Raw genomic sequence first — 14,322 nt, 5'->3', positions numbered from 1 at the left:
TTAGCGACATAATTTACGACTGAACACAAAATCCGAATAACTTCACCCTCGTTTGGCACCACCTCCACTCTCAGTTCCTGATCCTGCCGAATCTAAACAAGACAAAGCACCGGACTCGATTCTTACATCTTATGTTGTCTTCGTAATGTAGCGCTAGTACTCTGCTTTGCCCAATGAGCTTAAAGCAATGCTGTTACGTCCAGTCACGTGGCACTGCCCTCACTTCCTTCGCCTCTGACTGGTCAACTTGGAAGCCGCGGCTTGCCATTACTTTGCGACACTTTACGTCACGATTTCCGGCTTGTTTGGATTCTCCGCTGCGTAACACAGGTAAGACGTTATGATATTTTTGGGACTTCAACGCCGTACGTAAAATTTGAACATAGGAATTATGTTATAACTATTGCATATACAGTAATTTGCATCTGGTTAGTAAATTGTGTCCACTAACACCTGTGTAATGTAGAATTAAAGGCGCGCAATTGGCGGGCTCCCCGTGGAGCTGCTGACCCGCGAGGCCTGGCCATAATTACGGATAAGTGTAGTTCAGCGACTCTCTTTTTTTTCTAGAGAAAAATGAATGAGAATTACGCAGTTTGCATTCCTTAGTGATGATGTTACGAAGCCAAGACCCCAGCAGTGTGCCGCCCACCGGTGCAGTCCTAACGCGCCGTGTGGTGCTCTGAACGCCGCACGATTAGAAGTTTCGTTGTCTTTCAGGGCCCTTCAATAACAATATAAAGGCGTGTGCACTCGTGAGTTACGTAGCCCGCTAGTTAATCCTTGGGGTTTGCGGAGCCTTTAAAAGGCCAACATCCACGAGTTGTCTCCTCCATGTGCAGAGAGAGGCGCGTGGTTTGGGACGGCGAGTCGTCGGCTGAAGAGGACGGCCGATCCGGCGCTTCTTAAGATTTGTACCCTGCTGGAAAATCAGTGAGAAAATATCAAGTGGGGGCTGAAAACTAAACAGCGGTGGGTTATTTGCAGCAGGTAGGTGTGCATGTGCCTTCGGGTATCGGCGACATTTCTAGTGTCACTCTGGAGAGACACCCCACCCCTCGGCGGTCCAGAATGTGAGGCGGTTTACCTCCAAGCCCACCGCAATGGAGCGCCGGCAGATTAAGTGACTTGCGTAAGTTTTTGACACCCACTGCACGCCCAGCCTACCTGGAGAGGGGTCTCTCTTTGAACTGCCTTTCCCGAGGTTTCTTCCATTTTTTCCCAACAAGGTTTTTTTGGGGAGTTTTTTCTTGTCTTCTTGGAGAGTCAAGGCTGGGGGGCTGTCAAGTGGCAGGGCATGTTAAAGACCATTGCGGCACTACTTGTGTGATTTTGGGCTACACAAAAATAAATTGTATAATTGGAGGAGTACACGACAGTGATGTGGTACTTCACATGCTACCGAAATAAAATAATTCATCTACTCAAATATACAGAAGATGGCACACCGTGCAGAGGGCATACGGTGGTGCTGTGTGGTTCAAGGGAATTTAGACCGGACACCTGCCCTTTGAATTTCATTTCACTCTTCGATGTTGTGAATTTATTCTCCAGTAGCCTTCTGTAAGAACATAAACTAAACAGAGGCGAGGTTAACACAAGTCCCACGGCTCCTGTTTTTAGGCCCGTAAATATGTTAGTAATGTTGGTTTTAGAATTCTAGTTAAAATTTACTGCCTTGCATCAGCTTTCTTTTACCTGCAGCACCCACATTATGCAATAAGAGCAGTGGCACTGAGGGGACGCCCGCCCTACTGGTGTAAAATGTGGGGGTTTTGATACTCGGTCACGCTGGACGCTGTTATTCATTTCTCGCTACCTCTGCATACGGCTTGATCAGTCCAATCACATGTGAATTTTAAATTTTCTTATATAGACTAGGGCAGGGGTAGGCAACGTCGGTCCTGGAGTGCCACAGTATGTGCAGGTTTTTGTTCCAACCCAGTTCCTTAACGAGAACTCAATTATTGCTGATGAAGCACATATTGCTTAAGTGACATTTTGATGCTTCATTTTAGTGGTCTCGCTTGTTAAGGTTCTCCAACCTTAATTGCTTATTTCAATCTTAAACTGCTGCATTCAGTGTTTTAACTGCTCCTTATTAGCAATAAGATGTAAAAGACAAAGCAGCCAGCAGTTCTCCAGCTAGCTTTTTTCCAATTACATCTGTGTGTGTTCATCATGCACGGTTTGATTTAATAAAACACTTAATAGAAAAATGTGACAGACTGAAAATGATCTGTTTTAGGCTTCAAATCATTTGGATGACATCCTTGGAAAGGAAAAAAATCTACGATATAAGAGCCTTACATTGCACAGACTAACAAGCCATAAAATTAAATAAGGTCTGAGATTGGCAATGATTGGTTTCTAATTAAGCAATTGGGTTGGAATGAAAACCTGTAGCCGCTGCGGCTCACCAGGACCGACGTTGCCTACCCCTGTACTAGGGGGCTTCGCTCGCCAACCCCCGGGTTTGGTTAACCAGATATGTAATTTAAAGAGATTAGTTCTTTTCATGGGAATTGTTACATATGCATAGTTTTCACTTAAGTTAAAATAATATTAACTTCAAGATTGCATTGAATTTTGATTCCGTGTTTGGACTTTCATCGTGACTACACAACGTATAACTGCCTGTGAGTGAATTTCGTTTCTTTCTCTCTAATAAATAAACCGACTTTTTCGAATGTTTTGTCCGTGTGATTTGTTAACTGTCATAGCAAAAGCTATTCTAATGGGAAACTGTAAACGTTTTAATATGAATGGCATATCAAGATCTCCTTTGGTGTCTAATGTTAGATGTACTACATTACCTTTCTTGTCACCTGTTTAAAATTTGTTAGAATTGCTCAACCAGTTTTGAATACAACTAATCTTGCCCAATTGCACAGCGCATCACTCAGACATACATTAGGTTTAGGTTTATTTCTCATATATAGGTTAACACAGGGTCAACATACAATGAAATGTGTATGACGAGAAAAACGAGTCGCTCAGCTCAGATCCAATAAAGCTAAAAAATAATAATAAAAAAAAATGATGTAATAATATTACGATACATCCTTCTTACTACAATAATTCGTGCGGGTGGAAGACCGGATGGTGTTAACGGTTGTAGATATCCATCCATCCAGTTTCCAACCCGCTGAATCCGAACACAGGGTCACGGGGGCCTGCTGGAGCCAATCCCAGCCAACACAGGGCACAAGGCAGGAGCCAATCCCAGGCAGGGTGCCAACCCACCGCAGGACACACACAAACACACCCACACACCAAGCACACACTAGGGCCAATGTAGAATCGCCAGTCCACCTAAGCTGCATGTCTTTGGACTGTTGGAGGAAACCGGAGCGCCCGGAGGAAACCCACGCAGACACGGGGAGAACATGCAAACTCCACACAGGGAGGACCCGGGAAGCGAACCCAGGTCTCCCAACGGCGAGGCAGCAGCGCTACCCACTGCGCCACCGTGCCGCCCGGTTGTAGATATTCTTCATGATATTGTAAATTGATGTTTTCATCTTCTGCACCATCACCACCAGCTGTTTCAGCACAGTCTATTGATACGCATGTAACCAATTTGACGTGTAACCGATTGACAATTTTCACGTTAATTCATTTGACTTCATCATTTCTCTGTGCCATATTTAGATGAATGGGTGATTCTAAACTGGATCTTCGTAAATGTGTGTGTGTGTGTGTGCGCATTCATTCATGAGTATGAAGTTGCAGAATAGCAGCATGAAGGAAGTGTGGGATGGGATGAAGATCATCACTGGCTGCAGCTCGAAGCGGGGTGCCACCTTCAAGAGAGACGTGGAGAGAACAAACCAGATGAACAACTTCTTTAACAGGTTTGACCACCCTAACACACTCTCACCCTCACCTCAGAGTACTGTATCCTCCACCCATCCTTCTGCTGATACCAGCATAGGAGAGAGTTTCCCCCCACCCACAATTACAGCAGCCAAGATAAGCAGAGAGCTGAGGTGAGACTTCATGCCAGCAAAGCAGCGGGTCCAGATGGAGTATCGCCACGACTGCTGAAGGTCTGTGCATCGGAGCTGGGGAGTCCTCTACAGCGCATCTTCAACCGGAGCCTGGAACAGGGGAGAGTCCTGAGGCTTTGGAAAACATCTTGTATCACCCCAGTCCCAAAGGTATCACATCCTGGTGAGCTGAACAACTTCCGGCCTGTCGCTCTGACGTCACGTGATGAAGACCATGGAGCAGCTGCTGCTTCACCACCTGAGGCCACAGGTCCACCATGCCCTCGACCCTCTGCAGTTCGCATACCAGGAGAAGGTGGGAGTGGAGGATGTCATCATCTATATGCTACACCGATCCCTCTCCCACTTGGACAGAGGCAGTGGCGCTGTAAGAATTATGTTTCTGGACTTCTCTAGCACCTTCAACACCATCCAACCTCTGCTCCTTAGTGACAAGCTGACAGAGATGGGAGTAGAGTCATACCTGGTGGCATGGATCATGGACTATCTTACAGACAAACCTCAGTATGTGCGTCTTGGGAACTGCAGGTCTGACATTGTGGTCAGCAACACAGGAGCGCCACAGGGGACTGTACTTTCTTCGCTCCTGTTCAGCCGATATACATCGGACTTCCAATACAACTCGGAGTCCTGCCACGTGCAGAAGTTCTCTGACGACACTGCTATCGTGGGCTGCATCAGGAGTGGGCAGGAGGAGGAGTATAGGGACCTAATCAAGGACTTTGTTAAATGGTGCGACTCAAACCACCTACACCTGAACACCAGCAAAACCAAGGAGCTGGTGGTGGATTTTAGGAGGACCAGGCCCCTCATGGACCCCGTGATCATCAGAGGTGACTGTGTGCAGATGGTGCAGACCTATAAATACCTGGGAGTGCAGCTGGATGATAAATTAGACTGGACTGCCAATACTGATGATCTGTGTAAGAAAGGACAGAGCCGACTATACTTCAATAGAAGGCTGGCGTCCTTCAACATCTGCAATAAGATGCTGCAGATGTTCTACCAGAGGATTTGTGGTGAGTGCCCTCTTCTACGCGGTGGTGTGCTGGGGAGGCAGCATAAAGAAGAGGGACACCTCATGCCTGGTCAAACTGGTGAGAAAGGCAGGCTCTATTGTTGGCATGGAGCTGGACAGTTTGACATCTGTGGCAGAGCGACGGGCGCTGAGCAGACTCCTGTCAATCATGGAGAATCCACTGCATCCACTGAACAGGATCATCTCCAGACAGAGGAGCAGCTTCAGTGACAGACTGCTGTCACCGTCCTGCTCCACTGACAGGCTGAGGTGATCGTTCCTCCCCCAAACTATGCGACTCTTCAGTTCCACCTGGGGGGTAAACATTAACATTATACAAAGATATTGTCTGTCTGTATACCTGCATTGTTATCACTCTTTAATTTAATATTGTCTTTATCAGTATGCTGCTGCTGGAGTGTGTGAATTTCCCCTTGGGATTAATAAAGTATCCATCCATCTATCCATCCCCTTTAATGGATTGGTGTCTGTCCAGGTTAAATACCAGAATGCACCTGATGACCGTGGTCTTGTTTGAAAATAGTTGTAAGTAGGGCGTGACTTGAAAGTATCTCATGGCAAATGTCTCCGTGTTGCAGGACCTCCTTCCAAAAAGTCTCATCACAGGATTTTTTTTTATTATAATAGAGAGATGTGGTCAGCTGCTGCCCAATGGTGCGAGGGACACAGAGGCTCAGAGATGTAATCCGCCGGTAGACTTGCTCAGGTTGACTGTTCTTGGGAAGGCTGTTTTGCGGTATGAATTGTGTTGCATTTCCCAGAGACCATTTCACCTCAGGGATTAATAAAGTTTGTCAAAAAAAAAAAGGTAGATGTATGCGTTTTTATTTTTTTGCGATTGTCTTATTACCAGCAGCAGGGGCACAGATGTTGTCCGTCATGAACGGTTTTCCTTGTTGTTAGATCAGCCTTCTGTCAGATTCATACCTCACACAAGCCTGTTACAAAATACATCACCAAGACCACCTCTCCTAAAGGGTCTTGGACTGGTTGGTTTGGTGTACACCAGGGTGCAGTCGACTTGTTCGCATCAACTTAATCATTCTGGACAACTGTGGGAAGCGCACCAAAGTTCAAAACAGCTGGTTCATACTACCCTGGCGTGAAAACACCTTAAGATTAATAAACAGGCTTGCCAGAGTGGCCATCTATAACTGAGGCACAGGTTTGATTGCACGTGCCCCGTAATGCTCTGGTCTCCCATCTAGGTGGGTTCCTGCATATCATCCAGCGCTGCTGTTGTCTGCTGTTACCCTTCAGCAGTTGTAAATTTCAGTTAAGTGAGTTTGATGACGGATGATATTGATGTCTAACAATGTAAATCCCTAATTCACTTATGATGCTGCCATTTGTTTCCTCTGTAGGACAGAAGTTAGAAATGTCTAAACGTAAAGTGACTTTTGAAGATGGGATTGCCGAGGCTGAAGATGATTTTCCCATCAAGAAGGTAAATGTAAGAAAATGGTGGAACTGGTAGTGGGGTGTTGTGCAGATCTGAAGCAGCATGTCTGTCTATGGTGTCTTAAGGACCTGTACTGTAGTGTAGTGTACATCTGTTCCCTCTTATGAAGACACTGGTTCAATATGTCCTTGTCATTGGCAGCACTGTGGCAATCTGGAACAATCCAGTGGTCCAGGGAGCAGGTTCAAAGGAAAACACTCCATAGACAGTGATGAAGAGGATGACGAGGGTGAAGGAGGCTCAGATGGATCAAAATACAACATCCTGGCTACAGAGGACATTGAAGGTAGGAAATCGTTGATTCATTGCTACATCATGCATTGTTGAGTCACGTTTTGTATACTGAATGGGTTCCTCCATTTAAAATTTTTCTCAAAATCAAAAACGATCAAACCAGCGATTATCCAGTGTGACGTATAGTTTTGTAGTCCTTGACCTTCCTAAGGTTCAGCTGACAAAGCCTTTAATAAATACGAGTCGAGATATTTATTGACTGTACCTTGTAAATCTTGAGTTTGGGCCCATTTTATGTACCTGGAATAAACGTTTACACTCTAGCCCAAGAGCATCTCTTCGTGTAAATAACATAAACAGAATATTTTGACTTAGAAGAAGGAATCACTCAGGGCAGGTGTCTGTCACCGTTTGCCACTGCTGTTGAAACTTCTCCGTATCTTGACTCATAAACACGTAAGTATTAGGGAATCGTCAAGAATGGGCTTCAACAGGAAGTAAAGCGAAACATTTGAGAATTCTTCTTCTTCTTTCAGCTTCTCCCATTAGGGGTCGCCACAGTGGATCATGTTCTTCCATATCTTCCAGTCTTCGTCATCTTGTTCCGTTACACCCATCACCTGCATGTCCTCTCTCACCACATCCATAAACCTTCTCTTAGGCCTTCGTCTTGCCTGGCAGCTCTATCCCTATCACCCTTCTCCCAGTATACCCAGCATCTCTCCTCTGCACATGTCCAAACCAACACAATCTCACCTCTCTGACTTTGCCTCCCAACCGTCCAAACCTGAGCTGACCCCTCTAAGGTCCTCATTTCTAATCCTGTCCATCCTCGTCACCTGAGAATAAAGCCCCTTTATAATGAAGCCAGAACAAAACCTGCTGTGGCAAACGCACAAGTTCATGCTCCTGGAACATGGCTTCCCCATTTCCCCTTAAATAAACATTTGAAATTGCTTCATTATGAACAGTGCTGAACATCTGATGACCAGTTCACATTGTCATCACTGTCGCTTGATTGAACGAACAGTTCAGTTTCAGTTTGTTTTTAAGCTTGCTTTACAGTTTCTGTTTTACATGCCATTGTGTGTTTTGGTTGAAGGCTCCGCCCCACTCATAAATAATGATGAGTTACCACAGAGTGGCAAAATGCATACAACTACATGATTTTGTTGCAGCACAATGGTATGTCATCCACTAGATGGCAGCAGAAGTCTATCCCAAGAGTTATTTGGGCTTTGCACTGTAAAGCAGATCATTAAACATCTGACTTGGGGTCAAATGTAATCACGTGGCATGCCAGGCCCAAGTGAAGCTTGGGGTTAATGAGAGGATTATGGAGTTTATTATGGAGTACCACCATCCTACATGCATGTCTAATCTATCTTTAATACTGTGTTATCCTGTGGAACACAAGGGTATTATTATATGTGAGTCCCGAGTTATTTTACGTGTACCGTAGTTATTTTAACATTTTAGAAAATAATCAACTATTCCTTACTCAGTTAGCCATGATAACATTAGAAACTAAAATGAAAATAATAAAGAGAGCAGAAGCTGGAGAAAGGAAAAATAAATACCTTGTAAGAAGGATCACTGGGATGGTAGTTGGCCAAAAAAAGGAAGCCAGCAGGGAGCACTGAAAACGGGTCCAGATAGAGAGGACATGTCTACAAGCACTTGGCAGACACTTCTCCTCTGCTGAAATCCACTGACCTGGGTGTGTGTCCACTGGCGAGTGTCCTTAAGGAACCACTTGATTTTCTTAGACTAACTGACCTGGGGAAAGTGAGGCAGATGGTGTTGTCTCCAAGGTGCGAGGCAGCTAGAATGTGCTGGCAGTGGATGAGGTAGATGAGGCCGCGTGGAGCCATATGTAAGAAATAATAAAAGCAGCATTGCAGGGTGGCCAAGGAAGTAGGCATCCATTTTAGCTGAGGAAAAAAAAAAATTCTTCCTTTGGTACATAATAATAAATAATAATTCTTTGCATTTATATAACGCTTTTCTCACTACTCAACCTGCAATTGCTAAGCACTTTAGGGGACTTGCTCAAGGGCCCAACAGAGCAGAGTCCCTTTTTTGGCATTTTACGGGATTCGAACCGGCAACCTTCCGATTGCCAGTGCAGATCCCTCGCCTCAGAGCCACCACTCTGCCATCTACATCCAATAACTGTTGTTTTTATACAATAAACTAAACTGAAATGCATCTGTGTCATTTACTGAGACGACTTAATACATGTTATAACCAATCCATATTCATCATTACCACCAAGTCTGTTGGGTCGTTTGAAGGAACTCCATAGCATATGAGTTTAAGATGACCATATGGACTGGCCGTGATGTTTTTGTAACTCCTCTTGAATTTGATCTGTTGTCTCCAAGTGTCTCGCAAAGGTTAAGTTAAGTTATCTAATAATCCCAGCTGCAGAGATATCACCATCCTGATGCAGGCCTTTGCAGAACATTGCCAGCCCAGGAGACTGTTTTATGGTGAACTACAGGAAGGGAAATGTTCCAATGGAGTCCAAAGGTAGCTCTACAAAGACACCTTAACGTTGTCATTAAAAGCTTTTGGCGTTAATGCAGGTAAGGCGAGAACTTATTGACCATGTTGAGTAGTGCAGTAGGGTGCAGTAACACATGAGGTGGAACAGATATGCTGCATCAGAAAGACGCAGACCGGCCAGGAACGTCCAGGCTGGCGACCTCCAACAAAACATGGCTGCCATCCCCTGTCAACGCGGTTTAAGAACGTTTTGTGCACAGATTGACCTCTCCAGCCATCTGCACACCCATAAACTGGCCCAACCCGCCGAAACCACCGATCACTTGAGTGTGAGATGAACAAACAACTGCACTTTGGATGTGTGGTATCGCTTCACGTACAAAACTAAATTTAAATTTAGTTAAATTTTGTTGAGAGGTGAATACATTTTGAATTCCTTCCATCTCAATGCCCAAAAGACTGGATTAAGACAAATGAAATAGGGCGTATAATTAGGGGGGCTTCTAAATCAACTGCAGGTATCTGCACCTTCATTGTCCATCTTAGTTTTGATTTGATGTTCTTATTTGGTTACTTGTTTACTGTTCAGGTCAGGAGTCGGCAACCATTGACTTTGATGAGGGGGTCAGAATAACGCCTTTCAACCTACAAGAAGAAATGGAGGAAGGCCACTTTGATTCTGAGGGGAATTACTTCCTGAATAAAGAAGAGCAGATCAGGGACAACTGGCTGGACAATATTGACTGGGTAAATTCTTAAGGACGTGTACGGTGGGGATTGGGCATTTCCATTACGTCTCGCTACAAAAGATTAAAAACTTTTCTGCCTTTTAGGTGAAGATCAAGTCGCAGCAAATTGTGAAAAGGAAAGCTTCCTTGTTGGCAAAGAAGAGACCCAGGACGGACAATGAGGGTGAGAATGAGGAAGAAAGACAAGAAAAGGAGGAGGAGGAAGAAGAAGAAGAGGAGGAGGAGGAAGATGAAAATGAGGAAGGCGATTCCAAGAACGAGGTAGAAAAGTCAGATTCCGAGGATGAAGCCGCTTTCAGGTCCATGGACAAAATGACCCTACTGAGGTGTGTGGTGGAGCTTCTCCAACCGGGTGAGACGGTTACCAGAGCCCTGCGCAGACTGGGAGGGATGAAGAAACCAAGTTCAAAGCGAGGGGTGGGACAGAGTGACCTTGAACCGGACAAGCCATCCTTAGAGCGGCTGACCGGGCTAGCTGACCAGTTAGTAGTGTGTGGCGAGTATGAAATCTACCAGCACACCTACGAGAAGCTGACCCATCGGATCAGAACTGCTGAAGAAAAGAAGCGTGTCGTGGATGAGGATGCGGCCCTGGACATGTTTGGTGAGGATTTTGATGAGGGACAGAATGGAATTAAGCAGAAGGAAAAGAAGGCAGATGAAGAGGAAGAAGAGGAGAAAAGTTTGTATCTTCTTTTGGTGGTGGCATTTCTCTTCTGGGCCTCAACTGTTGTGATAAAATCCCTGTTGCTGTCTGTTCTAGGTGGCGATACCGAGGTGATGTGGGAGTACAAGTGGGAGAATTCAGACAACTCCGAGATATACGGCCCCTTCAGCAGCCAGCAGATGAAGGTGATGTTGCACTTATTTTCCATTCTTCTTCTCTGATGAGTTGACATTCTGTCCTCCTCCTGTGGCAGGGGTGGCCATTGTCTCCTCCAACTCCAGTTACAGTCCTTATGAAAAATATCCAAGCCCTTGGAAGTTTTCACATTTTTGTTGAATTATTTTACGAGTGATGTATGAGAGATTTATTGTTTACTTTTTAGTACACATTTTAACTTAAGTGTGGTTTTTAAAAAGTATTTTATATATACAGTGCATCCGGAAAGTATTCCCAGCACTTCATCACTTTGTCCACATTTTGTTATGTTACAGCCTTATCCCATAATGGATTCAATTCATTTTTTTCCTCAGAATTCTCCACACAACACCCCATAATGACAACGTGGAAAAAGTTTACTTGAGGTTTTTGCAAAGTTATTAAAAATAAAAAAACTGATAAATCCCATGTCCATAAGTATTCACAGCCTTTGCTCAATACTTTGTCGATGCCCCTTTGGCAGCAATTCCAGCCTCAAGTCTTGTTGAATATGATGCCACTAGCTTGGCACACCTATCCTTGGCCAGTGTCGCCCATTCCTCTTTGCAGCACCTCTCAAGCTCCATCAGGCTGGATGGGAAGTGTCGGTGCACAGCCATTTTAAGATCTCTCCAGAGATGTTCAATCAGATTCAAGTCTGGGCTCTGGCTGGGCCACTCAAGGACATTCACAGAGTTGTCCTGAAGCCACTCCTTTGATATCTTGGCTGTGTGCTTAGGGTTGTTGTCCTGCTGAAAGATGAACCGTCGCCCCAGTCTGAGGTCAAGAGCGCTCTGGAGCAGGTTTTCATCCAGGATGTCTCTGTACATTGCTGCAGTCATCTTTCCCTTTATCCTGACTAGTCTCCCAGTCCCCACAGCATGATGCTGCCACCACCATGCTTCACTGTAGGGATGGTATTGGCCTGGTGATGAGCGGTGCCTGGTTCCTCCAAACGTGACGCCTGGCATTCACACCAAAGAGTTCAATCTTTGTCTCATCAGACCAGAGAATTTTCTTTCTCATGGAGTCCTGAGAGTCCTTCAGGTGCCTTTTGGCAAACTCCAGGCAGGCTGCCATGTGCCTTTTACTAAGGAGTGGCTTCCATCTGGCCACTCTACCATACAGGCCTGATTGGTGGATTGCTGCAGAGATGGTTGTCCTTCTGGAAGGTTCTCCTCTCTCCACAGAGGACCTCTGGAGCTCTGACAGAGTGACCATCGGGTTCTTGGTCACCTCCCTGACTAAGGCCCTTCTCCCCTGATCGCTCAGTTTAGATGGCCGGCCACCTCTAGGAAGAGTCCTGGTGGTTTTGAACTTCTTCCACTTACGGATGATGGAGGCCACTGTGCTCATTGGGATCTTCAAAGCAGCAGAAATTTTTCTGTAACCTTCCCCAGATTTGTGCCTTGAGACAATCCTGTCTCGGAGGTCTACAGACAATTCCTTTGACTTCATGCTTGGTTTGTGCTCTGACATGAACTGTCAACTGTGGGACCTTCTATAGACCGGTGTGTGCCTTTCCAAATCAGGTCCAGTCAACTGAATGTACCATAGGTGGACTCCAATGAAGCTGCAGAAACATCTCAGGGATGATCAGGGGAAACAGGAGGCACCTGAGCTCAATTCTGAGCTTCATGGCAAAGGCTGTGAATACTTATGTACATGGGATTTCTCAGTTTTTTTATTTTTAATAAATTTGCAAAAACCTCAACCTTTTTTCATGTTGTCATTATGGGGTGTTGTGTGTAGAATTCTGAGCAAAAAAATGAATTTAATCCATTTTGGAATAAGGCTGTGACATAAGAAAATGTGGAAAAAGTGATGATGTGCTGGGAATACTTTCTGGATGCACTTTATAAATATATATTATATATATTTATATATTCATTGCATTCATTGTCTTTGAGTCCTGACCTGAATTGTGTGGGTGCTTACCTACCAGGTAACGCTTGTGGTTGGTCTGCCATTTGGCAAACATCCGCCACGGTGCCCTCTTCAGTTGCAAGAAGCAGATCATGGACTGTTGCATAGTTTACTGTCAAATAATGCAGAGAGTACGCGACACGTGTTTTGCCCTCATTTGAGCTCGTCAGGCGTACACGCTCTACTGCTCCCCTCTTGGGGATTGAACCTCGGACATCAGCATTCCATGATCTGCTTCTTGCAACTGAAGAGGGCACTATGGTGGATGTTTGCCGAATGGCAGACCAACCACAGGCGTCACCTGGTAGGTAACCACCCACACAGTTCAGGTCGGGACTCAAAGACTACGAATGTAATTACTCCGGACCTACAGGCTGTCAAATAAACGAACCACACGCCGTGGCGCAACATTAGGGGCATCGCCTCTGGCGCTGACATTCGAGGTTTGATCCCAGAGAGGGGGTGTAATGAGTGTGTACGCCTGCTGAGCCCAGAATGAGGGCGAAACACGTGTCGCCTACTCTTTGCAGTATTTGACAGTAAACTATGCGACATATATATATGTATAAATAATAATTTCTTTGAAACTCGCATCCCTGCAGCCTCTTTTCACTTTTACACACAGAATATTCACAAAGCAAACACAAAGGAAAAATGTGAGCCCCCAGTGTGGTTTGTTGTGTTTTTGGAAATCTTCAGCTGCACAGCTGTGCCGTCCTCCAGCCGCTCCTTCAGAGTTAACAGGATGCTGTTGTCAAAATCAATAAAAGGGCGTCGAGAGCCGCGTGGAGACCCTTTGTCTGCGCCGCCGCCGCCTTCTTCTTCTTCACAAGATTCCCACAATTCATCCATCCATTGTCCAACCCGCTATATCCTAACACCAGGGTGTCAGGGGTCTGCTGGAGCCAATTCCCACAATCCACTGGTTTCATTTTCTTTTCTTCTTCTTCTCCTCTGCAGAACTGGGTGGACGATGGCTACTTCCAGGAAGGCGTATACTGCCGGAAAGTCGGTCAGGGCGAATCCTGTTTCTACAATTCCCGACGTCTGGACTTTGAGCTTTACACTTGAGTGAACAGCTGTGGAGCAGACCAAACAAAAAAAATAAATGTAAAAATCCTGAGGCTGCTTCATGGACACGCAGTGTGAGGACTGGGGGCTTCCAGCACGAGCTGTCCTGGCCGACACGAACGCCTCTGTGCTGCTCGCGGACCGGCGGCCTAACTGCATGGTGTTGCCCAGAATCGCTGTAAGCCTTTGATTCACTCACTCTGTGTTTGGGAGGGTCAGCCACACGATTCCGGTGGGCAGTATAGGCCAGTGGTCCTGGAGCCTGGGGGGGTTGGAGGGGGGTGGGTGGGTGTGTGTGTGCGGGCGTAGGTTCAGACTCTTCCTTTTTAATAAATGTGTGTTTGTGTCTTCGTTTCCTGGCCTTGTCATGTGCCTCCTTGAAACACCACGTGGGATTGGCTGAGAAGCTCCTCAGAAATCCATCATCTTCATGGTGGGCAATGAAAGGCTGCCAC

At 45.7% G+C, this 14,322-nt stretch overlaps 1 protein-coding gene across 1 annotated transcript; it reads left to right on the top strand.

The window, feature by feature from the left end:
* Positions 1-225: 225 nt before the first annotated feature.
* Positions 226-13,919, top strand: cd2bp2 (CD2 (cytoplasmic tail) binding protein 2). The gene is made up of 7 exons (XM_028814945.2): positions 226-330; positions 6,417-6,499; positions 6,656-6,800; positions 9,849-10,006; positions 10,093-10,690; positions 10,772-10,860; positions 13,757-13,919. The coding sequence occupies exons 2-7, from the start codon at positions 6,431-6,433 to the stop codon at positions 13,865-13,867; spliced, it is 1,170 nt and encodes a 389-aa protein (XP_028670778.1). The 5' UTR covers positions 226-330; positions 6,417-6,430; the 3' UTR covers positions 13,868-13,919.
* Positions 13,920-14,322: the final 403 nt, after the last annotated feature.

The sequence above is a fragment of the Erpetoichthys calabaricus genome, chromosome 12 (genome assembly GCF_900747795.2).
Source record: "Erpetoichthys calabaricus chromosome 12, fErpCal1.3, whole genome shotgun sequence".
NCBI lineage: Eukaryota > Metazoa > Chordata > Cladistia > Polypteriformes > Polypteridae > Erpetoichthys > Erpetoichthys calabaricus.
Note: the sequence above shows the minus strand (reverse complement) of the source record. Positions and strands in the feature narration are given on the sequence as shown.